The 25,747-nt window shown below is 38.3% G+C and overlaps 2 protein-coding genes across 2 annotated transcripts in view; one reads left to right on the top strand and one right to left on the bottom strand.

The window, feature by feature from the left end:
- The window catches only part of UTP20 (UTP20 small subunit processome component), a 99,229-nt gene extending 84,368 nt beyond the window's left edge, over positions 1 to 14,861 (top strand). Inside the window, exons 52-62 of the mRNA XM_058568572.1 lie at positions 1,821 to 1,900; positions 2,314 to 2,383; positions 2,541 to 2,723; positions 3,719 to 3,850; positions 4,351 to 4,483; positions 6,002 to 6,189; positions 6,983 to 7,054; positions 8,962 to 9,258; positions 9,472 to 9,598; positions 10,909 to 11,054; positions 11,313 to 14,861. Coding sequence (XP_058424555.1) covers positions 1,821 to 1,900; positions 2,314 to 2,383; positions 2,541 to 2,723; positions 3,719 to 3,850; positions 4,351 to 4,483; positions 6,002 to 6,189; positions 6,983 to 7,054; positions 8,962 to 9,258; positions 9,472 to 9,598; positions 10,909 to 11,054; positions 11,313 to 11,468 — 1,584 coding nt within the window. The 3' untranslated portion in view covers positions 11,469 to 14,861. The remainder of the gene's footprint in view (positions 1 to 1,820; positions 1,901 to 2,313; positions 2,384 to 2,540; positions 2,724 to 3,718; positions 3,851 to 4,350; positions 4,484 to 6,001; positions 6,190 to 6,982; positions 7,055 to 8,961; positions 9,259 to 9,471; positions 9,599 to 10,908; positions 11,055 to 11,312) is intronic.
- Positions 14,862 to 15,338: 477 nt separating this feature from the next.
- ARL1 (ADP ribosylation factor like GTPase 1) lies at positions 15,339 to 25,405 on the bottom strand. The gene is made up of 6 exons (XM_058568573.1): positions 25,228 to 25,405; positions 22,805 to 22,942; positions 20,785 to 20,866; positions 19,677 to 19,788; positions 16,496 to 16,674; positions 15,339 to 15,753 (listed from the first exon to the last, which is right to left on the bottom strand). The coding sequence occupies exons 1-6, from the start codon at positions 25,229 to 25,231 to the stop codon at positions 15,723 to 15,725; spliced, it is 546 nt and encodes a 181-aa protein (XP_058424556.1). The 5' UTR covers positions 25,232 to 25,405; the 3' UTR covers positions 15,339 to 15,722.
- Between the last annotated feature and the right edge of the window lie 342 nt (positions 25,406 to 25,747).

Genomic DNA, 25,747 nt, shown 5'->3' with positions numbered 1-25,747 from the left:
GGCGGCGTCCCATATAAAGTGGAGGAAGATGGGCACGGATGTTAGCCCAGGGGCAGTCTTCCTCAGCAAAAAAAAAAAAAAGAGGAGGATTGGCAGATGTTAGCACAGGGCTGATCTCACAAAAAAAAAAAAAAAACAACAAGGAGCATTTTGAGTGTAGACCTCCATATGTGGCATATTTCAGATGTATGAAGAAGGACCTTTTCCTTCTGTAGTGTGATGGCCTGCAGCAAAGGCTTCCATCCCGTTGTCCAGTCATCGACTACTTACGCGTATCAGTGTTTACCAGGTGCTGCTGGAGGAGCCGTCAATAAAATTTTCATAGTCCCTATCCTACAGGAGACAGGCACAAAGCAAAACTGCCACGAATAGTTACTTAATTACAGGCATCCTAAGTGCCAGGAGGGGAAAAAGTGCTGTCATATTTCATCACTTGCAAGACACACCATTATTTATATACCTCATAGAAAAAACTATGACACAGGGGTAAGACACCATCAATTATAAGACACATCCCAATTTCAGATACGTTAAAATGTGAAAAACTGTGCTGCTTAGACTTGATAAAACACGGAAGAGCGTATGGTGAGAGCATAGTGTGAATTAGGGAAGGCCTTCCTGAAGATTGGCGTGTAAGCCAAGACGTGAAAGAAGAGTGAGGCTTCACCTTCCAGGAGAGGGAGCAGCCGGTGCCTGAAGGCAAGCCTTGAGCTGGGTGGGAGCTTAGCTTGTTGCAGGAGCTAAATGAAGGTGAGTGAGGTGGGGAAGGGAGCCAGGTCAGGCAAGACCTTGCGGTCTTGGTAAAGATTTAGGGCTTTGTTCTAAGAAGAGCAAAAAGCGGTTGAAATCGTGAGACGGGGAGTAACATGAGCAGATTTGGCTTATTCATTTGTCCGTCCCTGATCATCTGAGCACGTACCACACACAGGAGGTGGAAAGGCCTGAACTGGAGATACGAACTGGGAGGAGGGTTTGAGCTGCTGAAGAAGCCGGGGTAGAAAGGGAGGAAGTATGTCTTGAGGAAAAGTTGCCTTCATATTAGAAAGGAGGGCCAGCTGCTATTTATTAAGCACTAGCTGTATGCCTAGCAGTTAATGACTTCTATTTTTAACTACCTTGCAGGAGAAATAGTACTCCCATTTTATGGCTAGGGGAAAAAACAGACCTTGGAAAGTTTAATGATGTACCTTAGTTCTCACAGTTTATTAATAAAGGAGGTTGAATAGTATAGTTGTTTGAAAGCAGAGTTTTGGATGCAGATAGACTAGACATGGAATCCTGGCCTTGTCACCTGAGCAAGTTACTTACCTCTCTGTGCCAGCTTCATTCTCTTCATCTGTAAACTGGGGTAATATCACCTACCTCCTAAGGGAGTGATGAATATTAACCAAGAAACACTTAACACGATGCTTGGCACATAGAAAGTATTTAGTAAATGCAATAGTTATTATTATTATCACCATTATTGTTATTCAAGAGGAAATATGGGGTTGAACCACAGGCCATACTCAGTCCGCCACACCACTAGTAAAGAGAGGAGCTTCCAACGTGTGAGCTTAGATTTGTAGCCCTAAACAGCCATGCCAGTGGTGGGTCAGGACTTGACTCTTAATCAGGCACCTAGTGCAGTATCTGGGTAAGTGAAGTGGGAGTAGAAAGGAAGGGTTACAGTTGTTGACTCAGGAGGCAGACTTTGCCTGACTGATCACCCTTCTATAAGGTCTTTGTAACCTACCACTGTGTCCCAGAAAGCAGCTTAGGAAACAAGAATCCTGGAGAGACGGGATCGAAATAATCTTCTGTGTGACTTTTGTTCCTAGGTTTTTCTGAAATATATTCTTGACTATCCCCTGGGTGAAAAATTGAGACCAAACTTGGAATTCATGCTCGCTCAACTGAAGTAAGTTTAAGTCATAAATTACACAGGGGCAGAGGGATAGTTTCTTCTCTCCTTTTAATGTGGCGACTATCTTGAAAATGACAAAGCATAAACATAATGGCACATTTCTCTGAGAATATCATCTGAATCATTGACCTGATTATCAAACATCGTGCGTGGCTTCATATGGCAGTTCGAACTGTAAGTTGCTTTTCAATTGAGTCCACTTAGGAAAATGGTAAAAATCTAACAAAATTACATTTAAAACTGCACAGTAGCATGATGGATATATACAATCATTAAAATGAGAAAAATGGAGTTTTTTCCACCTTTTAGGAAATAGACTGACACCTTGAAGCAATAAATTTTGAAAAATATTTATTGGTAAATTTAAAAGATACTAACAAGTCCATCTAATAATGTTCTTGCCCTAGTTACGAACATGAGACCGGGAGAGAGTCTGCCTTGGAAATGATCGCCTGTCTCTTTGACACATTCCCTCAGGTACCGTGAATCAATCACCAAGACAGATTGTTCGCTGTGTTGCCCTTGAGCCCTGGGAGCCCATGTCCTCCGCCCACGTCCTCCCTTGTTATCTGAGCATCTGAGAATGATGAGAATTCCAGTCTGTGTGTGCTCATTAGTGCCTGTTTTCTTTTAGGGACTGCTCCATGAGAACTGCGGAATGTTCTTTATTCCTCTTTGTCTAATGATGGTGAATGATGACTCTGCCACATGTAAAAAGATGGCGTCCATGACAATCAAATCCTTACTCAGTAAAATCAACCTGGAGAAAAAAGATTGGCTCTTTGATATGGTTACCACCTGGTTTGGAGCAAAAAAGGTTAGGGTTGCTTTTCATCATATTTCAATGAAAAGTCTTAGCTTTTGGTGTTCAGACTTTAAATAACAATACATATTATACATTGTTGAATTAATTTTTCCCAAATAGCTGTATTATTTTTATTTGATTATGTTAATAATATATTCTTATAATAAAATTTCAGGAAATATAAGAAATTATAGAGAGTAACATAAAAATCACCTGTATTTCCACACCATAATTTTTGTGTGTGTGTGTGTGAGGAAGATCAGCCCTGAGCTAACATCCGTTGCCAATCCTCCTCTTTTTGCTGAGAAATATTGGCCCTAACATCCGTGCCCATCTTCCTCTACTTTATATGGGACGCCGCCACAGCATGGCTTGACAAGCGGTGCGTCGGTGCGCGCCCAGAGTCCAAACTTGTGAACCCCAGGCCGTCGCAATGGAGCGCGTGCACTTAACCGCTACGCCACCGGGCCTGCCCCCCGACTACATGATTAGTGTCGGCCAGTTGCTCCACTACATGAATGTATTGTAATTTACTTAACCAGTCCCCATTGATGAATACCTTTGTTTCCAATTTTGCTTATTCAGTTAATGGAATGTAATTTTTGTTGATGATTGCATCCACTTGTGATTCCGCCACCGTCATCACTGGCCTGTCTTTGTGAAACGTAAACAACACATGTCATATGGCTTTAAGTATTAAAGTCAGAAAGGGGGGCAGGGGGTGCTGTGAAACTTCTTTCCATTCTTTTTTTTTTTTTAATTTAAAATGGGAAAAATGTATTAAAGTATTCAATGGAAAATGATGACTGCCTCTTTTTTAAAAAATGTTATTCTTGGGTATGAAGATTTCTCTGTATTTTTCATGTTAGCCACCAAAGATCCACATTCTGTTGATTTCTGGCATCATAAATGTTCAGAACAGAGTCATGCCCACCTTCATTGTACAGTTTTGGAAACGGCCTCCCAACTTGTGTTGACATTCTCTTGTGGTGGTTTATTTTTGGTAGAGCTTAAATAGACAGCTAGCAGCCCTGATCTGTGGCTTGTTTGTGGAATGTGAAGGAGTCACTTTTGAGAGAAGACTTGGAACTGTTCTTCCTGTGATTGAAAAGGAAATTGATCCTGAAAACTTTAAAGATGTAAGTTATTTTCTAGAGAATAAAACTTTGGTAATTTTTATAGTTTTACTTGAGGTGATTTAGGTAATAGATTAAATATTATTTGTGTTTAAAAAATGTTTTTTTATTTTAAGAAAAGCAAGAATTCAATGCAATTGGATCTTCTTTTTAAAATGAGTGTTAAAGTAAATTATCTGCTATAGTATATGAGGATCAAAGGTTCTCAAGCAGGGCGATTTTGCCCCCTCAGGGGACACACTTAGCAATATCTGGAGACATTTTTGGTTGTCACACCTGGAGGGTGGGGGGGTGCTACTGGCACCTGGTGGGCAGAGGTCAGGGCTGCTTCTGATCATCCTGTAGTGCACAGGGCAGCCTCCCACAGCAAAGAAGTATCTGACCCAAAATGTCAGTAGTGTTGAGGTGAGAAATCCTGGTCTAGATTTACATGCTGGAGTAAAAATGTCCATCAAATACTGTGAACTGTTGTCTTAATTGAATTACATCCATCCTGTTTTTAGGTCATGGAAGAGACTGAAGAAAAAGCTGCAGATCGCCTTCTGTTTAGTTTTCTTACCCTGATAAGTAAACTCATCAAGGAATGTAACATTGTTCAGTTCACCAAGCCCTCTGAGACTTTGAGTAAAATATGGAGTAAGTATTTCCTTTTTATTTAAATTTAAAAATAAAGATTAGTTGTGATAGATTACTGAAAACAGATTTGGGAAATTAGAATATGAATACCTCAGAAAGTATATAAGGTCGGGAAAAAAAGTCCATGAGAAAAAGATTTAAAAGGCCCTTTCAGACTGACTACAGTGAAACTTTTTCTTTCTGAGAAAAATAGTATATATTTATAACTTCATGAGTAATACATTTCATTTATAAAAGAAAGATTATTAATTATGGGGGAGTAAAAGAAAGGAAAAAAATTTCCAAACGTCTTCCTTGCTACTTGATGATAATTTGGTATATATTTCCAGCCAGTCTTTCTGTTAAACGGCCATAAGTTTTTTAGAGAGGTTGCGTAGTTCCATATAAACTTTTATATCTTGTTTGTACCTAAATGAGCATATTACTATAACACTTAGTAGATATACTTATAAATAGTCCATCATACAAATGTGCCATAATTTACTAAGTCATTTCACTCCTATGGGACATTTAAGTTATTGTATATCACTCTTTAAATAAAAAATAAAATCCTATAATTTTTAATTTAACATACTGAATTTCGATTAGTCAATAGGCAATAGACATTAGAATGAATGTTTTAAGTACCCACCTGTTTTAAGAGAACTGGTGATCCTCTGAGAAATAATGCAATTACTGATTTACTATATGGCCTACTCTGGTATGGTTCCACTGAGAGATGGCCAGATTATTACAAAGGTTTATATAGAACAAAAGTAAAACCATGTTCATGAAATAGAACAGCATAGACTAAAACTCAGATATGACATGGCTCATCCAGAATTTTAATCCTGTTCCCCAACACCCAACAGGCTTTTCCACTGTACTTTCCAAGTGTGGTAAATGGAGAGTGGCCTTGTAGCATAAAAGTATGAGCTTTGGGGCCAGATTGAGCTGGGGCCCAGGCCTGGTTCTGCCTGTTACAGCTTGGCGCCTCACTTAGCCCCTCTGGAACATCTGTTTCCTCATCTGTAAAATGGAAATGACAATTCTAATCTCACACAACTATTGTGACGTCTAAATGAGATAATATATAGAACACAGCCGTGTGCCTGGCACACTTAGAAAGGCTCAATAAATGATAACTTTCCAGCTACTTGGAGCGACCAATTTCAATAGTTATTAGAAACAAACGTGTACATAATATACATACTTCCATTATTTAATTTGGAAATTGTTAATGCTACCTTATCTCCCTTGAATCTGAAACTAATTCTTATGGAACTGGTCTGTTTTTAGACTTACTAATAACTCTCGTGTCATTTACTATGTTAGGAGGTGGTTTTCTAGTTGTTTCCAGTGTCTCAACACCTCACTTCTCCCTGGCTCAAGAGCTTCTTGAGGGACTGTTTTGTTCATCTTTGGTTCCCAAATCCAGGCACATAATAGATACTCAATAAATGTCTAAATTAATCTTATATACCACCAAAGAGTCAGAAAAGCTGTGAGATATCTGAGAATGCATTTTGGTTCCCTTAGGTCATGTGCACTCTCACCTGAGACATCCACACAATTGGGTGTGGCTCACTGCAGCCCAGATATTTGGATTGCTCTTTGCTTCTTGCCAACCAGAGGAACTTACTAGAAAATGGAATGCCAAAAAGACCAAAAAGAAACTCTTACAACCTGTAGCAGTCAAGTTCCTAACAAGTGACCTTGACCAAAAGGTAAGGTTTCTCTAAAACCTTTTCCTTCCCTTGTGATCTGTGTGAGATGTTCATTCTGGTTCATGTAACTGTCTTGGTTGGCCCTTAGGAGAAGCTCTCAGCTGACAACTTGTTGCACATGTGAATCTAAAGGAGTGTTATGAACCGGAGAGGGGTCACCCTCAAGGCCAAGGTTTTTCAGATAATTTTTAGACCATCAGTGTAGTCAGACTTTTGCTTATTTAATATAAGATATTCATCTTCCATTATATGTTTAAGTTCTTTATCGACATTGGAAAATAAGATTTTTTTTATATTTTTGAAAGTAAGATTAATTCAGTCTGTCCTGCCTCCTTCATAACCTTGTTGATGACTAAATATTATCATATTCATGAAAATGTTTGGCAGGGACCATGTTATATCCATCTCTGATTTCCTAGGACGTAGACCACCACCTGGCACATAGTGAGAACTTCATAGACATTGAAAGAGTGGAGGATGGAAGGGAAGAAAAGAAGAAGAAAAAACTATATTGGGATGTTGCAAAGTTCTCTACTAATAATCTAAGGGATTATCATCTGTATCTCCCCAGAGCTTAGAAGTATCCCATTTCTTTGGGCTGAAATGCTTGGGGCAGGTAGAAGGGAACAATTACACAGTTTGTGGTCATGAACATTCCCTCTCCAGACCTGCACAAGTGGTCATTCAGAGCAAAATCTAATACCTCAGTTGTATTATTATGGTTACTAAGAGTTTTTAAAAACAATCAGAAATATCCTGCATTGTGTCGCCAATGTCCATTTTCTTTTCACAGATGAAAAGTATCTCCCTAGCCTCTTGCCATCAATTGCATTCCAAATTCTTGGATCAGTCTCTAGGAGAGCAGGTAAGTGTTGTAATCCTCTCAGTTTAATAGAAAGGACGTATTCTACCTATAGTCTAGAAATAGGCTCACATTTGATATTTGTGTTTTTTGTTTTTCCTATTTTAATGCTTGGCGAATTAAATGAAATATGGACATACCCTCAAATACATGTTAAGTTATACATATATATCTAATCAACTCTGGTGTCCATGTTGGGATTACTGTTGGCTTCATTTCAAATTCCCAATAAAGATGATGCAGTGGGAGGCTGGCTGTTAATCTTTTCATGTTCAGTTTTAAAATCTACTCCACATTATGACTGAAGCTTTGAAGGGTGCTGATTGATTGATTGTGATTGTTCTTATATTAAACTATAATACTGAATTTCCTTCCCTTACCCCTGGAAGTTGAAGAGAAAGTAATAATGTCCATGCTACAGTGTAGTCTGAGAATTGTCTGTCCTTAACAGAAGGCAGATAAATCACCAAAAAGTTTCATGTATTTTCATATTATAAAGTGTAACTATAAGGACAATGTAAATATAAAGAAGTGTTTATAAATGTACAGTAAATATAAATTACTTTTGAATAGTTGGTCTACTGCTCACTTTTATTTTTTCCTCTTTTGATGGAGCAGTAGGGCTGGTAGATGATGAGCTGACACAGATGTGGTGTCTGGATATGAGCAAGGCACCTGACCACGACTCTTGTCATTATGGGAAAGATGAAGTGATGTAGATTAAGTGTAGGGCATTAGAAACTAGGTGAATGCCATATCCAAAGAGTTATCTCAAGTGGCATGCCATAAATACTAATACTTTCATATGCTTCATTATATGGCAGGGTCAGGAAAGGAATGGATAGCTAGTCAATGGATAGAAAGTGAGGCCAAAGAATCCTGCCAGGGTGAGCATCAGGTGTGGTCTCACACAAATATCAGTTTTAATAGAGGCTTGATAGACCATACAAACTCAGGTCAGGGAGGAAGAGATTTACTAGTATTGACCCAGGATGAAAGAAATTATGGAATTTAGTTCACCGTAATCTTAGGGTGAGTTAACAATGTGAAGTGGCTGCCACAGGGGAAAAGGCCTCCAAAACTGGGACTGTCTTCATGGAGGCCAAGCTTTCAGAAGACGGAAATTATAATCTTGGCATGAACTCTTGATGGCCAGGCTAGACTTGGACAGTGTGTGGCGTTCTGAATACTGTATTTGGGGGAACTTTTGGCACACAGCACCTCTAGCAGAGCAGCCAGGATGGTAAAGGAACTCAAAACCGACTTGGTTTCCTCCTTCACATAATAGGTATGAAATACCTACATTAAGGATTTCATAAATGTCAGAGTTAGGGACTCAATAAATGGGTCCATTATTATAAGACTAAAATTGGTCCCTGGGCAATTTAACTGAATCAGATGGGATTTGAGGATGGAGCAGCTCAGTGTTTAAGAACTTGCGCTTGAATTCTAAAGACCTTTGACGCCTGACTGACCACTTACTTTGTCTTTGGGTGAGTCATTTAGTGACTCTGAGCCTTGGTTTTCTCTTCTGATAATAGTACCTAAGGGTATTTTAAATTAGTATGCCATCTATAAAGTCAGTGCTCAATAAATGGAAATTGTTGTGTCTGTGAAGGAATTTAATGGATGTGGATGAAAGCTCTCTTAAAAACGTAAATGAATGAAATCGTTTACTTATTCTGTGTGACCTTACAGGGTAGAACTAGGCCAAATGAATGAAAGTTACATGGAAATGGGTTTGGAAGAACTGAAGAATTATAGAAATTGGAGCAATCAATTTAATAGTGCAATACCCAGTTGTTTTTATTTTCTAATTGCAGAATACCTATTGTAGCTTCTGCTTTACAAGGCCATATTTATTTCAAAATCAAAGTCCAATTCCTCTCCTTCCGCATTTTTTTTTTAAGGTTGTTAAGAATTTGTTATTTGTAGCCAAAGTCTTATATTTACTGGAACCTGATTCTGAGGATAAGCAAAGTGAGATAAAAGAGGACATTGAAGAACAAGAAGCTTTAGGAGATGGTGTGGCCAGAGAGGAAGTGGAACACGAGGTCCATGCGGATAAGAAGGCGGAATCTGACAAAGAAGAAAATGAAGAGGCAAAGGAAGAAAACAGCAAGCCAGCCACGCTGCTGTGGTTGATCCAGAAGTTGTCCCGGATCGCAAAACTGGAAGCTTCCTATTCACCTAGAAACCCCTTAAAGGTGCGATGAATGTCCAGAATGACTGAAAGTAGTAATTTTTTTGAAAGGTATTTTAGTGGTATTAGTGATCCTCCCAAGACCCTGGGAACTTTTGAACCCAAAACTGCAGCAATAATATCTGCCCCACAATAGACCTTGTTTTCTAAGTTAACTGTTTGTATTACTGCAAATATAAGAGAAACACTTCAAATGAACGGTGATCTGTACTTTCAGAGAACATGCATCTTTAAGTTTCTCGGAGCTGTAGCCGTGGATCTTGGAAAAGACAGGGTGAAGCCGTATCTCGCAGTGATCCTAGCTCCTCTCTTCCGAGAACTGAGCAGCACCTATTCAGACCAGGGTAACTCTGCAGCCTCCCTTCTGAATATTTGCACGTTAGGATTCCCCACCTCTCTCCTGAATGCTTCCTTCTTCCTTTCTGTCCTCCCTCCCTGCCAGAGTTTAAGGAAAAAAATTTGCTAGGTATCAAGACAATTAATAGCAAGCAAATAAGGCATATTTGTGTTATATTTGACTGCCTTCTTCTGTATGCTTTCTCATGTCTAAATGTTTCTCTCTTAAAAGATAATGTTTTACTCCTAAGCATAGATTACATATTCAAAGACAACTATAATTTGGGGTGGTTCTAAACCTCATAGTGTTATGAACAATAAAATGTCATTACATTCTCAAGAATTATAAGGTAAAAGTATATGTATTACCATTTTTATATGAAAGTTTTTAATTTAAATACCATTTTTTCTATTTTTTCTTTTTTCTTGCCTGGTGCATTTGGTACATTTCCCTCAAAGATCCTAAATTATCTCTTTTGATAATCGGAAAAGAGGGAATTAGGGGTTGGGAAGAGAGAGGTAAAGTGAATGCAAGAGTTTTAAAATAAATGAAGTGAATGTCAAAGCAGGAGCTGTTATAGTCCTCCAACCTTGAAAGAAAGTTTCCTTGCTCTTAGAGGAAAAGCAGTGGTGAAGGTTGGGTCTGCTTTGGTTCTCTTTAGCCAGCATTTACTGAGCACCTAATATGTGCCAGGCACTGAGGGTTCAACAGTAGAAAGGGCCTAGTCCCTATCTTCATGAACTTTGCAATCTACAGCAGGTATCCTAGCTTTCCTGAAATTGATTGCAAAAATCTGTGGGTTATTTGCATTTGGAAGAGAGAAGGCAGGGAAGGGTAGGAGAGCATAGCTTTTCTTCAGCTCCTCAAAGGAGTCTTTGATCCAAAAAAAAACGTTATGGCCTCTAAGCCTCTATGACCCATGAATTAGAGAGGGCCCAGAGAAACACACTTACCTTTCCCCCATCTGCACAGAGCTGAGCGGGTTAATAAAGATAGCCTGAAACGTTTCTGTCAAGTTCTCAAATTACTTTAATGTCTCCTGAGCCAGCATTCCGCTGGGAAGTGGGCTTCATGGTCTCTTGATCTGTTGTTGCATCCTGGATGAGGTGGGGGCTGGGAGCACTGTGTCCAACACCTTCTGCTTGTTCTCCCATCTCAGAAACGCAGAGGCTGGTTTTAGATCAGTGTTTAATGTTGAAGTAATAAAAGTAATAATGCTGCAGGAGTTTAAATTTTGCATGTTGTTGATAATGGTAGCTGTTCAAACATGTCCTTTTCTGTGACCGTCTCTGATTATCACTCTCTGTGTGTGATTAGATCCTTTGCTGAAGAACCTATCCCAGGAAATCATAGAATTACTCAAAAAGCTCGTTGGGCTGGAAAGCTTCTCATTAGCTTTTGCCACTGTACAGAAACAGGCTAATGAGAAAAGGGCACTCCGGAAAAAGAGGAAGGCTTTGGAGGTAAGTTTGCTGGTGTATTCTTTAGGCGTAACAACTGTTTTTACCCAGGGGTGTGTACATGTGTGTGTCACACTTACCCAGGGAGGAAAGAGGAACTGGCTGTGTTTGAGAGGTGGGGACTTTATAACTGGGGCTCCAGACTTTCTTTGATGGGCATCTATTGCATTCATGTTATTTAAAGGTGAACAAAATAGTCCATTTATGCCTTTGATTTTTACTGGTTTAACATTTACTTTAAATTTCTATTCTTTTTTCAAGTTTGTAACTAATCCTGATATTGCTGCCAAGAAAAAGCTGAAGAAACACAAAAATAAAAGTGAAGCAAAGAAGAGAAAGATAGAGTTCCTGCGTCCAGGCTATAAGGCCAAGAGACAAAAGAGCCACAGCCTGAAAGATTTAGCAATGGTGGAGTAAACTGCTCCCTGTGCTGACTCAGTGTCTCAACTTACCCCAAAGCATGAACTTTCTGATCTATCTGCTAGTGTGAAATCACAGCAGATTTTATTATTAAAGTTAAACTTTGGCATAGGTTATAATATTACACAGTTTAATATAATCATGCTCCTATTTTTTTAATTCCTTTTTTTTTAATTTTTTTATTTATTTTTTTATTTTTTTGTGTGTGTGAGGAAGATCAGCCCTGAGCTAACATCCATGCCAGTCCTCCTCTTTCTGCTGAGGAAGACCGGCCCTGGGCTAACATCTGTGCCCGTCTTCCTCCACTTTATATGGGACGCCGCCACAGCATAGCCTGACAAGCGGTGCATCAGTGCGTGCCTGGGATCTGAACCCGGGCCGCCAGCAGCGGAGCGTGCGCACTTAACCTCTACGCCATGGGGCTGGTCCCGCTTCTATTTTTTTTAATTAAAACATTTCCTAATACTACTGTATCTTCAGTGTCTAAAAAGCATGTGACACTAGTGATAGAGTTTAAAATGTAATTTTTTTTTAAAAAGATACACTTTAAAATAGCAAGACAAAAATGTAGAAGTTAGAAATAAATCAAACACATGATATGCAATACCTTTATGGAATTATAAAACTTTATCAAAAGACATTAAAAAAGATCTGCACAAATGGAGAAATATTACTGTCTTCCTGGATAGGAAGATTCAGTATCATAAGATTCTTCCCATTTGGGCCATTGGTTAAATGCATATTCTGAGCAAAATCCCAAAAGAGTTGTTCATGTTATCCTAACAAGCTGATTCTAAAATTTATACAGAAGATAAGCCAAGAATAACCATGATGCTCTTAAAAAAGGAGAACAAGGTGAGGGGCTTGCCCTGTCAGATATCAAAAGTATGACACAAAAAGTGCTAATCTATAGAGGGAACGTGATCAATTCTACTGCATTAAAATTAAGAACTACTTATGAAAAGATATAATGGGATATGACATTTACCATATAGTGATAAAGGATTAGTAGTACTCAGGCTGTATAATGAATACCTATGAATCAACAAAGATAATCCTGTAGTAAAAGTGGCAAAGAGAGAAACAGGCATTGCACAGAAGAAATATAAATGGCCCTTAAACATTAACATTTCGCTGATATGGCTATAACGGTTCCTAAATTTTAAAGTACTATGTACTGGTTGGTAAGTGCGTGCCACCCTGGCATGAGTCCCTAGACTCCATATCTCCCCACACCAGAAAGTAAAGGATTAATACCTGGACGAGTAGGGGCCCTCCTGCATCAGCTATGTCTGTTTGTTAAATATTTTGAATCACTCCTATATTCAACCTCATTAATTAGGAAAATGCAAATTAACACCAGAATGAAACTCCATTTTGAACACTTCAGACTGATAAGGCTGACAGTACCAAATGTTGGCAAGCAAAGGGAACTCTTCTAAACCACTTTAGAAAGCAATTTGGCATTATCTTCTTCAACCATATGCTGTCTTTTTGCCTCACTCTACAGTTGATGTGAAAGCAGTATTCTTCGGTGCCCAATATATGTGGAAGGGAGGTGGGAGGAAGAGTCCATCCTATGTGCCAGGCACCTTGTATACATTCTGTTTAATCCTCCTAGTATTCCTGAGAGCTCCCTAAAATTGGTTCTTATTTTACAGATAAGGAAACTGAGACTTAAATAATTTACCTAAGGGTGACACAGGTTGTAGGTGGCATAATCAGGATTCGAACCCAGAATTGAAAGCCCATGCTCTTTATAATTTGTAATTATGGGGTTAGAATATTATAGCATGTGGCATAGGAATCAAATGTTCAAACATTCAAAAACTTCAGCAGCTGTGTTTTGATGTAGTTTGTCTCTCAAACAGTTCTCACACTTCCAAGGGATTTGTAATGTGCCAAAAGGATAAACATGGGGCATCCTGGAAGGCCCCGTTAATTTCAGTTAATTCTAAGTGATTTAAAGTGCATGTATTACTTGTATAAAAATTTTAAAAATCAAAAAAGTTAATACTGAGGCAAAAATCTTATAGTAAAAATATCTCGGGGATGTTGAACACAGCTTTGTTTTAATCACTAAATACTGAGTGCCTACTAAGTGCCAGGTGCACCACACTAGGTGCAAGGGATAGTAACAGTAAACAAGGTGCGGTCCCTGCCCTCAAGGAGCTTACATTTCCACAATTTAAAGTGCATCTCAGGTGTCCCGATAACAGAATTCCACCACTCTCAATTTCTCATTGTTTTCGGTGTGATCACATGACACAGCACAACTACCAACCAGATAAAATAGAAAGTTAGAGCTAAAAGAAACCTTTGATACTATTTGTCCAAGTCTCTTGTTTTAGGGAAAAAACTGAAGGAGTGGCCATTTGTGCCTAGAACTCATGTGTTCTGATTTCAGGTTTGGTGCTTTTCCCATTTTCAGGCTTCTCATAAAACAATATTCAGTAGATTTTTATAAATATCAACATTCAGACTCCTGTAACATACTTGTACAGTTGTTTCCTGCTAGACAAGGACCTTATAATTTATACCATATTAAAATAAGTGTCCACTCTCTTCATCTCATCCTATTGATGATAAACGAGAGGTATCAGGATCATCCAAGTGCTGACCTTCGCTTCTGCTTCATGTGCCTTCAATATTCAGGACAGCCAGGGCGATGTGCCCAGCAGCATCTGCCCCAGGGCCTCACTTCCCCATACTTCTCAGTGTTCCTCAACTGCTAGGGAATACTAAGCCACTTGACACAGAGAAACCAAATTATGAATGGGTGCTGGGGAATGAGAAGGAAAAGTAAAATTCCTACGTGCGAAGAGAAAGCCACATTTCCTTTGAGTTGAGAGGATGACCAAAAGTAAGGGAAGGAGGCCAGAGGCCAACATCTGGAAGGACAGTGGCAGGGATGGGAAATGAACAGTAGTGTTCCTGAGATCTGGGGGGCACATGCTATTAAGTTCGCTTTACCAGCATCTAATTTTTTAAATGCTGGTTGTCATGCAACTTGAAAACAATTCCCCCCAATTTTAGTAATTTTTATGGACTATATTCACTTCTGTCATACTGTAGCCAATCCTGTGGTAGACTGGGTAGTTAAAGAAGTTCCTTTGAACATGATTTGTTTTTGACAGCCTAATTTTTAAAACCAAGAATGCTTCATTTCTCCCTGTAGAAGCAGTAAGATTTTGACTTGTCACCAATCAAATTTACATGTCCAATTACAAGTAGATATAAAAGGAATGAAAGACAGTAAAGACATCTTTTTCATTGCTTCTTAAAATAGATCTTTTTTTTATTGCCTTTAATGTGAATTTTTTCTTTATAACCACATAGGACTGTTTTTACTACCTCTACTAGTATGGACAAATAAATTTATAGACATTATTTTCAATGTACTGTGTCTACTTCAATTAGCATAATTTTATTTAAGGAGTTAGGCTGTCTGTGTTGCCAGTGTTGGCATTTTCAGGTATTCATGGTGTAGTTTATGGGACAAGCTGTTCCCACCTCACTAGCAGGTGACTTTGGGCAAGCCAACCTCAGAATCTTGGGGGTCCACATCCATAAAATGAAGACATTACCACCTGTCCTACCTAAATCACAGGGTTCCTATATAAATCAACAAAGTCAATATACATAAAACTTTTTTGAAAACTATAAAGTACTATAAAATGACAATTACAGATAAGTGAGTGAAGTTAACCACCAAAATAATTATTTCAACTTCAAGCCTATAACCAAAAGCTTTTAAACTAAACAGCTTAAATAAAGTGGTCATTAAGCAAATGAAGACTATTACCCACACTGTCCTCTATTGAGTCTAATATTTGGAAAAACTTAACTCATTTTAGGGGGAAAAAATCTGAGTTAAGATATTTATTAGTGTTTATACAAACAAGCTGCAACCACTAATTCAAAAATAGGAGGGTTTTTTTTCCTCAATAAGAGTACATTCTTTAATAGGACTCTATTTAAAGAAGAATTCCATACAAAGAATATGTACCTTAACACAAGAAACCAAGAAAGGAATATTTTACATTACACAGGACATTCGGATAGTTCAATCACGATGAGTTACCCTTCCAACCAAATACTTATTTTTTATATTTATTACAAATGTTGCCGTCAGTTCAGTATATGCCAACAATCATACAGTTTTCACGTTTAGCAGTGTGCAGCACACTTAGCTGTTTCCAAAGGGATATGTGATGTGGTCTTCGTTTCAGAGGAGCAGAGGTGACTGAATTACTGTCTGCTCTTTAATGTTTCAACTAACCTGTGAAGAGAAAATGAACAGTTTCATAAAATTAATTCCAACCTTTCAGGCACAGAGCATGATCATTTATAATATATATTTTATACTGGAGGTGGATTCCAAAGCACTTTAAATGATGAAGGCTAAGATAGTTATATTAGAAGAATGAGGTTATGGACTCAATTTCCATGAGGGTCTTTTAGCTTTTACTTTGTGCTTTGAATGAATAATCAAAAAAGACCAAGTATCTACTTTCCAGGCTGCTACTACTACAGCCAGGCCAGATGTGGATAATTCAGAGGTGAACACTAGTCTCAGTCATCAAGAAGCTGATGATCTAATGACTAGGTGCACAAATCATTTATAAAGCAGTGTAACAAGTACTATTTACACTGATCTGTGACAATGACATCTAACTGTGTGTGGTAAGGCAGTGGGCATGGAGATATGTCAGGGACAACTTAAGAAGAAGAGAGCCTTAACCTAAGTCCTGAAGAATAAGGAATTGGAGGGTGAGGTGAGGCAGGGAAAAAGCTAGAAAAATGGCAGAGACTTGGTGTACCTAACTATAATCAGGTAGGTGTGGGTGAAATAAAAGCAGATGCACATGAAGACCAGCGGGAGAACAGGCTGAAGGAACTTAATAGGATAAGATGCTAAGTAATCTGAGTTTCATCCTTAAGACTAGAGGGAAATTACATGTATGTACACAGCTGCACACACATACAAATGCACAGATGGCTTCTGGAAACATGACACTTACCATTCCATTGCCTCATCAAGGCCAGTGCCTTTGGTTGCTGAAGTTTTGAATATTTGCCATTTTCGGTCCTTCAAGGCAGGTAACCCAAGGGAATTGGCCATCTCTGAAGGAGTCATGGCCTGTTCCATGTCCTGCTTATTTGCAAACACCACTAAAATGGCTTTTCTCAGCTCTTCTTCCTAAATAAAATAGAACATATTTAATTTCCTCTAATCAATTTGCTCCCTTCAGGAAGAAATGCAAAAAAATAAATTATTTTAAAAGTATATTTCCTAATTATTAATATATAATGTTCATTATAAATTATTTGAAATTACAGAGAAGTATAAAGAAAAGAAGCTTCACCCATAATCCTGCCTCCCAAACATCAGCACCGTTAACATTCTGGGTATATTGTCTACTGCTTTGTAGCTCACATACTTATAGTTTATTTAGTAAACACACTTATACATTTAAGATCACATTTAAATATAGTTCCATACCCTGCTTTAAAAACTAAACTAAATATTAAGTTGTAGATGTTCTTCCAAACCATCAAAATTTTTTCAAAAAAAATTAATGGTTAAATATACTCTACACTATGAGTGCACGCACCATAAACTATATAACTGTTTTCAACTATTAGACTCTTATTAGATTGTTTTCACTCGACTATTAGAGAAACCCAAGTGACAGAGTCATACAGAAATCTTTGTGTGAATCTCTGTTTCCTTAATACAATTCTCTAAAAATGGAATCAAAGTATGAAATTGTTTTCAGGCTCTTGTTACATATATTAATAAACTTTCCAGAAAGACTGTAACAATTTCAGCTCCACCACAGTGTATGACAGTGCCCATCTTCAATGTAGCCTTGGTAGAATTGAAAATTATATATTTTTCTAAACATAGCATCTCACTATATGTTTGTTTATTATTAGAGTATTAGGAAATACCAAATATTACTAGCAATATATTTTTCTCCTGTGAATTTAAGTTCATGCCTTTTGCTCATTTTTCTATACATTTGCAAAAGGTCTTGATATGACTAAGAATATTAATATTCTTAGTCACTGTAAAACTGTGTCCTGGTTCCGTTTTACCCTAATTTGTATTATTTGACATCTGAGCTTTTGGGATTTTTTGTTTGTATTAATATAATTAATTCGATCTTTTCTTTTGTAATTCCTTCCAATCCTCTGATTTAGAAAGACTTTCTGTATCCAGAAATTTTAAACATATTCACTTACATATTCTTACAGCTGATTTCCATTTTCTACATTTAATTCTTTACTCCATTTAGAATTTATTTTTGTGTACCAATAAGATAAAGCATATTGATTTTGTGTCTCTAAGATTTAATGTATTAGTCCTGACCATACTCTACCTGTACATCACCATCACATAATATTTATTGATTGAATCAATTGAAAGTTACTTCCTAAAGAATGAATACAATTTTCAGTTCTTTCTACATAAAATTATACAAGTCAAATCCTAATACCACAAATAACCTAACAACAATCCAGCACAACTCAAGAACCAGAAAATGAAAATAATCCATTTCTTTTATGCAATACTTTATATGATAAAAATCCATTAGACCATGTAAATTACATCTAAATAAAGCTTTTATTTTAAAAATCTATTATACCTAAGGCAATTAAACAGTCCTTTAAAATTCCTTATACTTGAATTTGGTCTAAGAAGCTCTTACGATAAATATGATGCTATGTTGTGAAAAAAACTAAGCAAAAGTTTAAAACTATTAGGTCTGCAATTTATAACTTGGAAGCCATTAAGAAGTCAGTAGTCCAAGAAATAACAAGTTCAAGTATTCTGAGAATGCCTCTACCTAAGTAATCAAGTGGCCGAGAACTTCTATTCAAACATTCAATGATTGGATAAATGGATAAATTCAGAATCATATTTTGGTGGGAAAAGGAAACTTAATAGCAAAGGCAACTTAATTATTAATTAAATTAACCATTAGTACAACTGAAAACTTATTTAACAAATGGAGAGTTTTAAAACTTTTAATTGATTATTTAATGTATCCTCTGAATTAAGTCAGTCAGTTAGCCAATAAATTATCATGAACCTTAGTGAATACAACATACTGACTTCTTAATTAAGTGCTATACACTGTTCCACACATCAGGGATATTAGGGTAAACCTGAAGAACTTACATTTTAGGGTAAGAGACATAAGTAAACAAATATATTTTAAGATAATGGAAAGAAACAAGTGGTACAAAGAATAAAGTAGGATAAAGGGTTAGAGAATAATAGACTCCTCTCTGGGGAAGAAACATGTGAGATGAATGCTGTCAAGGGAGCCACGCAAAGATTTGGGGAAAAGCATCCAAGCAGAAGGATGAGCAAGTGCAAAAAGCCCTAAGCCAGGTATCAGGTGTGCACACTTGGTGTGTTCAAGGAACAGAAAGGTCAGAGTGGCTGAGGCACTGTAAACACAGGGAAGAGTAAAGAATGATAAAGCTGGGAGAGGTAAGCAGGGCCCAGAATTATGCCAGACACCCAAAAATACATATTTCTCTGGACTTTAATGCTTCTAAAACAAACAACTATGCTTTCTTATTATTTATACCCTTATTTGCTTTCATAAACTAATTTATACATCTAGAAATAATGACATTTTTAAAAAATCACTTCAGGGCCGGCCCCGTGGCTTAGCGGTTAAGTGCACGCGCTCCGCTGCTGGTGACCTGGGTTCGGATCCCGGGCGCGCACCCAACGCATCCGCTTCTCCAACCATGCTGAGGCCGCGTCCCACATACAGCAACTAGAAGGATGTGCACCTATGACATACAACTATCTACTGGGGCTTTGGGGGGAAAATAAATAAAAAAATAAAATCTTAAAAAAAAAAAAATCACTTCATAGGAGTGACAGAATAGTTACTTCAGTTTGGAAAGAGTTCAGCTCTGAATTCCTGGAAATCAAAGAATCTAGTTTAAAGGGAGTTACAAGGCTGGATTTTTTTTTTGGGGGGGGTGGTCACCAACCCTCTCCCCAACAGTATTTCTGGAATAGGAAGTAATTTGCATAAAAGAAAATGATAGTAAAGGCATGGGGAAAAAAATCCCTGCTTTCCTTTTAATTATTCCTGCATGTGATAATAAACAATGGAAACAGCAAGCAAATGTAAATGACCTCCTCACATTTTAATAAAGTTTTCTTACCTCCAACATGGCAACTAACTCTGATTTGGAAATGCCAATTCGGTCTCGGTCACAACTGTCTACTACATAAATGACTGCATCTGTGTTTGAATAATAACATCTCCAGTATGGCCTAAAAAAATTCAGAAACAGAGAATATGTTATTATATGAAAGAAAAAAGTGATATGTCAGTTTAAACGCTAAGATTTGGCAATGATGCGGGGTCGGGGTGGGTTTACATGCCAATTCTGCCCCACTCATGTCAGAATCAATGCCATAATGATTCATTGTTTCTGATGGATATATCTCATACCCCTCAGATGTGATGGGGTGGAAAGAATGTTGATAAACACTAAATTACAGGACCAAGGAGTTTCAGAATGAGTTCTGACTTTAGGCTGAGAGAATATATTTGCAATCTATAAAATCAGTAAATGTACTGACAAAGTTATACACAGATCTGATTGTTACATCTTATAAATCTTTAACTAGGAACTCCTTAAGAGGAATGGGTTCTTAAAAAAGTTTTTAATATGATTTTATATATTAAACATTAAATTGATCACTGAAGACATCACAAAGTAGAAATAGCTAAAATTAGAAATAGACTCAAAAGTGGTTCAAGAAATGAGTTAAACGGCAGCAAGATGCTTGGGCAATACACTACTATCTTTTAAGATGATACCATCCTGAGCAACCACTGACAGTCACCAAACATTGGCAGGTGCCATGTCAAGCACAGAATGCTGGGTGGGAGACCTGAGGGCATCTATGTTCACATTAGCCCTAAATAGTGCCCCTGAAAGGTTTTTGTATGAAATCCAAAATAGTTTGTCTCACAAAGGACGGGGCTGACAAGAACTAAATGGAGGACCCTTTTTAGTTAAAAACTACTGCAGTAATTAGATCTGGAGATTTTTATGAAAAGATTTTTCATTTACGTGATATCTGAAAAACTGGCTTCCTTAGATTTTAATTCAATTGAGAGAATAGGCAGTTTTACCTCATTTAAACTAGGTGGCTCCCATTTAAATTAGAGAAGAAGATATATTTTGGTTTACTGCTGTTATCCCTAAAAGAGCCAGTAAGTGTTAAATACCACAAAATAATCTGGTCTCTGTACCATACCTGATACTTGTCTGTCCTCCTAAATCCCAGACTTGGAATTTAAGGTTCTTGTACGTTACTGTCTCAACATTAAATCCAATGGCTGTAAGAGAAATCAAATCAGTAGTGTATGTAGACTAATGCATTCCACCTTCCAAGTATCCAATCTAATGGAGTTTCAGCAATTAATGGTAATTGTTCAATCACATTATTGGTTGAGAACTTACTCCATTTAAGATAAGACAATATGCTGTGCTATATACACACACACGCACATAGCAAGATCAGCGCTACCTTCAGGTTATATAAGAATCCCCAAATATATAATTCTTAGCTCAGTGGAAATCCTGTTATGTTAAACTCCCCTCATAAAACAGTACTAGAATACTAAAGTGTTCAGAAAGTTATATTAGAAAGGACAGTTGTAGATGTATTAACAAAAAATGTAATTTTGGTAGGTAGCAAATAAACGGAATAAAACCAAGAAAGCCTCGAGTCTAAATTTCAGTGGGTAAGAAAACAGCAATGGCTGTATTCTGCTTTATGGAAGCTCGGTTCTCTAAGGCTGGCAATCGCATGGACCCTCTGCAGACTTCCTCAAGAGCTCATCTGTAATAAGGTCATAGCTGGATGGCCAAAGGGCATCCCACCCCTTTGCCATTCTTAGGTGGAGCTCTGGCACCACACAGCTGAGGCAGGATACCACTCTTCATTGAAAGGAATCTAAGGGAGAATGAAGAGGATGCTAAAAAATCTTAGGAGTTATATATGCAGACATTACTAAGATTTTACAAGCTTAAAAAAATCAAAGTAAAAAATTATTTACAGCTGTAACTGGACAATTAATTTCTGTTATAGATTCGTTTATATTGGTAAATGATGCTTAGGAGTATATGGCAAGTATGCCTATTACAACTAAAAAATAACTATACTATAACAAACCCGAGTGAAAAACCATAAAGCAAGTTCATGATGTCTCCCTCAGAATTAGGTAGGAGTGTAATCACCATTTTCACCATGATTAGGAACACTGCTTATATGCAAAGGATAAGAGTGTGGTGTAAAGTGGCATTCACTGAAATGCAATCCACTGGGCTGTGTGCACTGCAGGGGCCACCAAGACTTAACGGTAGCAGAAATGGGCGATTTTGAGAAGCAAAAACCAAGGGAAGTGAAATTTATTGAAGGTGGCAAAAAGAAATAACAGATGCCAGAGGGTTTAAAAAGTTCTTCTTTCATAAAAGCTAGACACTTTTTTTAAATCTGGAAATTTAAATACTACTAAATATGGAAATACCTTGAGTGACAGAGTAACTTTAGAGGCACAATTTCAAATACTCTTGAGCTAACTCTACGAACTCTTAAACTTAGTTTAAATATACTAATCTTCTCTAAGTAAATTCAGGTCAACAAATGAAAAAAGTATAAATAACGGAACAGTATTCTTATGTAGTCAAACAGGACTGTTTAGACTATTTCTCTAAGATATCAACAACTGATTTAAAATTGGACTGTTTCTTCTCTGGATATTTTTAGGTACCAGATTAATTCAACCCTCAGTCTCTTCAACTCAGATCTTTACAAGTAATCAATGGAATTACTTAAGAGAAATGAATCTTAATTAAAATACTAACAAATACAGAAAAAAAAACACTTCGCATGCAATATCACTTAACATCTATATAATTCTTTACAGATATTTACAAAGTATTTTATGTACTTCATTTATTTCCCCCTCAAAACCAGTGGATATTTATTATCTTTGTTTTATGGATGAGGATACTAGCTCTCAATGAGATTAAGTGGCTTAACTCAAGCCAACTTTTAAAACAACTCTAAACAGCAAAACCCAGCCTTGTACAGGGGTCCTTAAATTATACCAAACTGCCTCTCAGCTTATGAGAACAAATTTACAATACTCATACTAGAACTTTACAAACCTTATCAATTATTTTATGAGTTATTTATTTCGAAATAAAGTGATGTTAGATGGAAAAAAAACAGAAAGCCCCTGTAATTAGTTTATCATACCAACACTTACTAGGAATAGTAGTAACGACTTCTCCAACCTGTAATCTGTACAAAATTGTAGTTTTTCCTGCTCCATCTAATCCCAATATTAAAATCCTCATTTCCCGGGTTCCAAACAGACTGGAAAAAATACTTGAGAAAAAGCCACCTAAAAAAATAGTAAAAGCAAAAATGTATTCAGTATCACTTTGTGAACTAGGTCCACCAAACATTTAATCTTGCCCTTTGAAAACTATACCAAATTAAATAATATTACAATATTTTCCTAGATTCATAGGTGCATTTTTTGCTCCCAATGAAATATATTATTTAACATCAAACAAGTTTTTAATTATTGATTGTTACCATGTTCTAGATACTGTATCAGGCAGGCACAGAAGATGCACTCAAGAATAAGCGAAATATGACCCCTGCCTTCATGGGGCTCACTTTCTAATTAATAGGTATACCGCAGCATGATCTCCTCACTACCCCTAAAAACCAAACAGCAAATCAGAATGACAGTGGGACAATGAGGTCCTCGAACATGAAAAGCAATTATTATTACTGCACAGCAGCAGTACCATCATAACCACCTTCAATCACTGCGATTTCTCTGTTTAGCAATATAACTAGCACAAGAAACTGAGACACAGAAGCCAAAAATAACAAAAACTATTGAGAGAAAACTCATTTTAAAAAATAATAAAGCTACATTCAAGGCATCACGAAATAATTCCAGAAAGCTTCCTATATGCAAGGTATTGCGTAATATAAAAGCACTTGCAAACAGAGGGTAAAATGGTGGTTACCAGACGCTGGGGGAGTGAGGGAAATGGGAGAGATGTTAATCAAAGGGTATAAACATTATAAGATGAATAAGTTCTAGAGACCTAAGGGATAGCACGGTGACTACAGTTAATAATAATGTATTGCACACCTGAAATCTGCTGAGAGAGAGATCTTGAAGTGTTCTCACAATATACACAAAAAAGGTAACTATGTGAGGGGATGAGTGTGTTAATTAGCTTGATTGTGGTAATCATTACACAATGTACACACATATCAAAACATCACATTACACACCTCAAATATATACAACTTTTATTCGTCAATCATCTCAATAAAGCTAGAAAAAAATTAAAGTTAAAATTAAAAAATTATGCTTTATCTCAGGAGGGCCTCCTGGTAACGGGTTAAGGTATTGATTGATTTCGCTTGTGTTTAAGTAAAATAACCCCTAAGAGTAAGGGAGGCGGAAATTTACACTCTTTATTATTCTTGTTAACAAAAGAAAGAAGCTTTTTTAAAATAAATTTTTTCTTTTATAATTACAAAAAAAAAAGCTTTTCGGCCCTTTCCCACCAAAAGCCATTAGAAAAGATTAAAAAGAAAGTTACACTAACAATATAAGGAACAGTTGACAACAGAAGTGATGCCACTCACAATACGCGGTTATTTAACAAAGAGATGGCCCAATTAAGAGCTGCGAGTCTGGATAAATGAACACAACATGGACTAGAGAACCTCGGGGAAAGTATAATAGAAAAGGCTGACTTAAAGTCTTTCCTATCTTTTACAAATAAAAAAGAGGCGGAGCAACAAAACTCAAGGGGGTTATAGAAAAAGACAGGAGAGCGCTTGTGATGTTCCAGAGCAGGAAGTCAACTCCCAAGAAAACCGCGGAGGGATTTAAATAAGCCAAAGAATTTGCACCATTTGGAGAGTTGTAAACAAGTTAAAGAATCTGCACCTTCATTTGGGCTCTAGCGGGGAGGGAGGCTTTAGCTGACGCTTGTGATGACAATGTAGTTCCCTCAATTAGCACCCCAAAAACTGAGATTCAAATTTCATTCACTGCCCAGTAATACTCTCCCCACTTCCTTCTCCGCCTTACTCTATTACCCACATGAAAAGCTATAGATAAGCACACAAATGCCAAGTTGGCTATAAAACAACATTACGAGCAGCAGCACCTCTGTCTGGATTTTTTTTAAACTGACGCAGTCCCAGCCACCAGGGAGGGAGAGGCAATCAAGCTTCCACTATGGGGTCAGATCTCATTTTTCACCCAACAAACCTCGGCGAACCTGCAAGTGACATGTCGCCAGGCTTCGCAAGACCAACTCTGCCCAGGGGGTGACTGAGGGGGTGAAGGAGTAGTTCACGGTCAGGGGAGAGGACTCCCAGGCTCCCCGGCCGCAGCGCTCCGCGGAACCCCGCTGCCCCCACCCCGAACCCGCCGCGATGAAGGGCTACAAGCGGGGGCGAACGCTGGAGGCAGGCTCTTGACCGCCCCCCAGGTGAAGAGCCAAGGTGAGCTAAGTTCTCAGCGACCCGTCGCCTGAGAAGCTGGCTACTCTGGGCTTCCCACGCCCGCCCCTCGACCCCCCCGCCCCAGCCCTCGGCCGCAGCCCCTCGAGCGCGCCCGGGCGCCCCTCGCAGATCCCTCACCCATGATGAAACGTCGGTCCGCCCTCGTCGATCGTCAGAGACAGGCCCCGGCCTCGCCAGCGACTCCTATTCCCGTCCCGGCGCCGCCACCTCCGCTCGCCTTGGCTCCGGCTCCCAGGCGGTTTCCTTGGAAGCCTGGTCCGCCAGCAACTTCCACGTCGGACTCCCGGCGGGGGCGGGAGCGAGGAGCCGCCGCGACTGCGCGCCGGGAACGGCGGCCTGAGCGTCCGCGTCGTCGCTTTCGACGCAGGTGCCCCGCGCGCTGGGCGTAGATACTGCGGAAGCCGGGAGACAGAAAAAAATTCAAGGGCCCCACGCCCCTCCTGCTTCTGTTTTGTTGGACGAGAAAGACTTCCGACACAGGGAAATTCGAATTTTCATTTTAAATTCTAGCACCAAACAGTGGCGAATCCGCCAACCAAGAATGCGAGTCTGGCCTCTATGCGGCAGTTCGACTGGACGCGGGCGCAGCCTGCCGCGTCGGCGAAGCTGCAGGGCCGGAGGCGCCCTGAGGGGGCGA

The sequence above is a fragment of the Diceros bicornis genome, chromosome 25 (genome assembly GCF_020826845.1).
Source record: "Diceros bicornis minor isolate mBicDic1 chromosome 25, mDicBic1.mat.cur, whole genome shotgun sequence".
Classification (NCBI taxonomy): Eukaryota; Metazoa; Chordata; class Mammalia; order Perissodactyla; family Rhinocerotidae; genus Diceros; species Diceros bicornis.
The sequence above is the reverse complement of the archived record's forward strand: the minus strand, read 5'-3'. Positions and strand labels throughout refer to the sequence as shown.

What these genes read in the sequence shown, in the direction of transcription:
- ARL1 (XM_058568573.1), bottom strand. An exon ending in GGAGGACAGACAAGTATCAG is followed by an intron (nt 19,789 to 20,784) that starts GTATGGTACAGA and finishes GAATTTTTTTAG; the next exon opens with GCCATACTGGAGATGTTATT. An exon ending in CTTGATGAGGCAATGGAATG is followed by an intron (nt 15,754 to 16,495) that starts GTAAGTGTCATG and finishes TTCTCTTCACAG; the next exon opens with GTTAGTTGAAACATTAAAGA.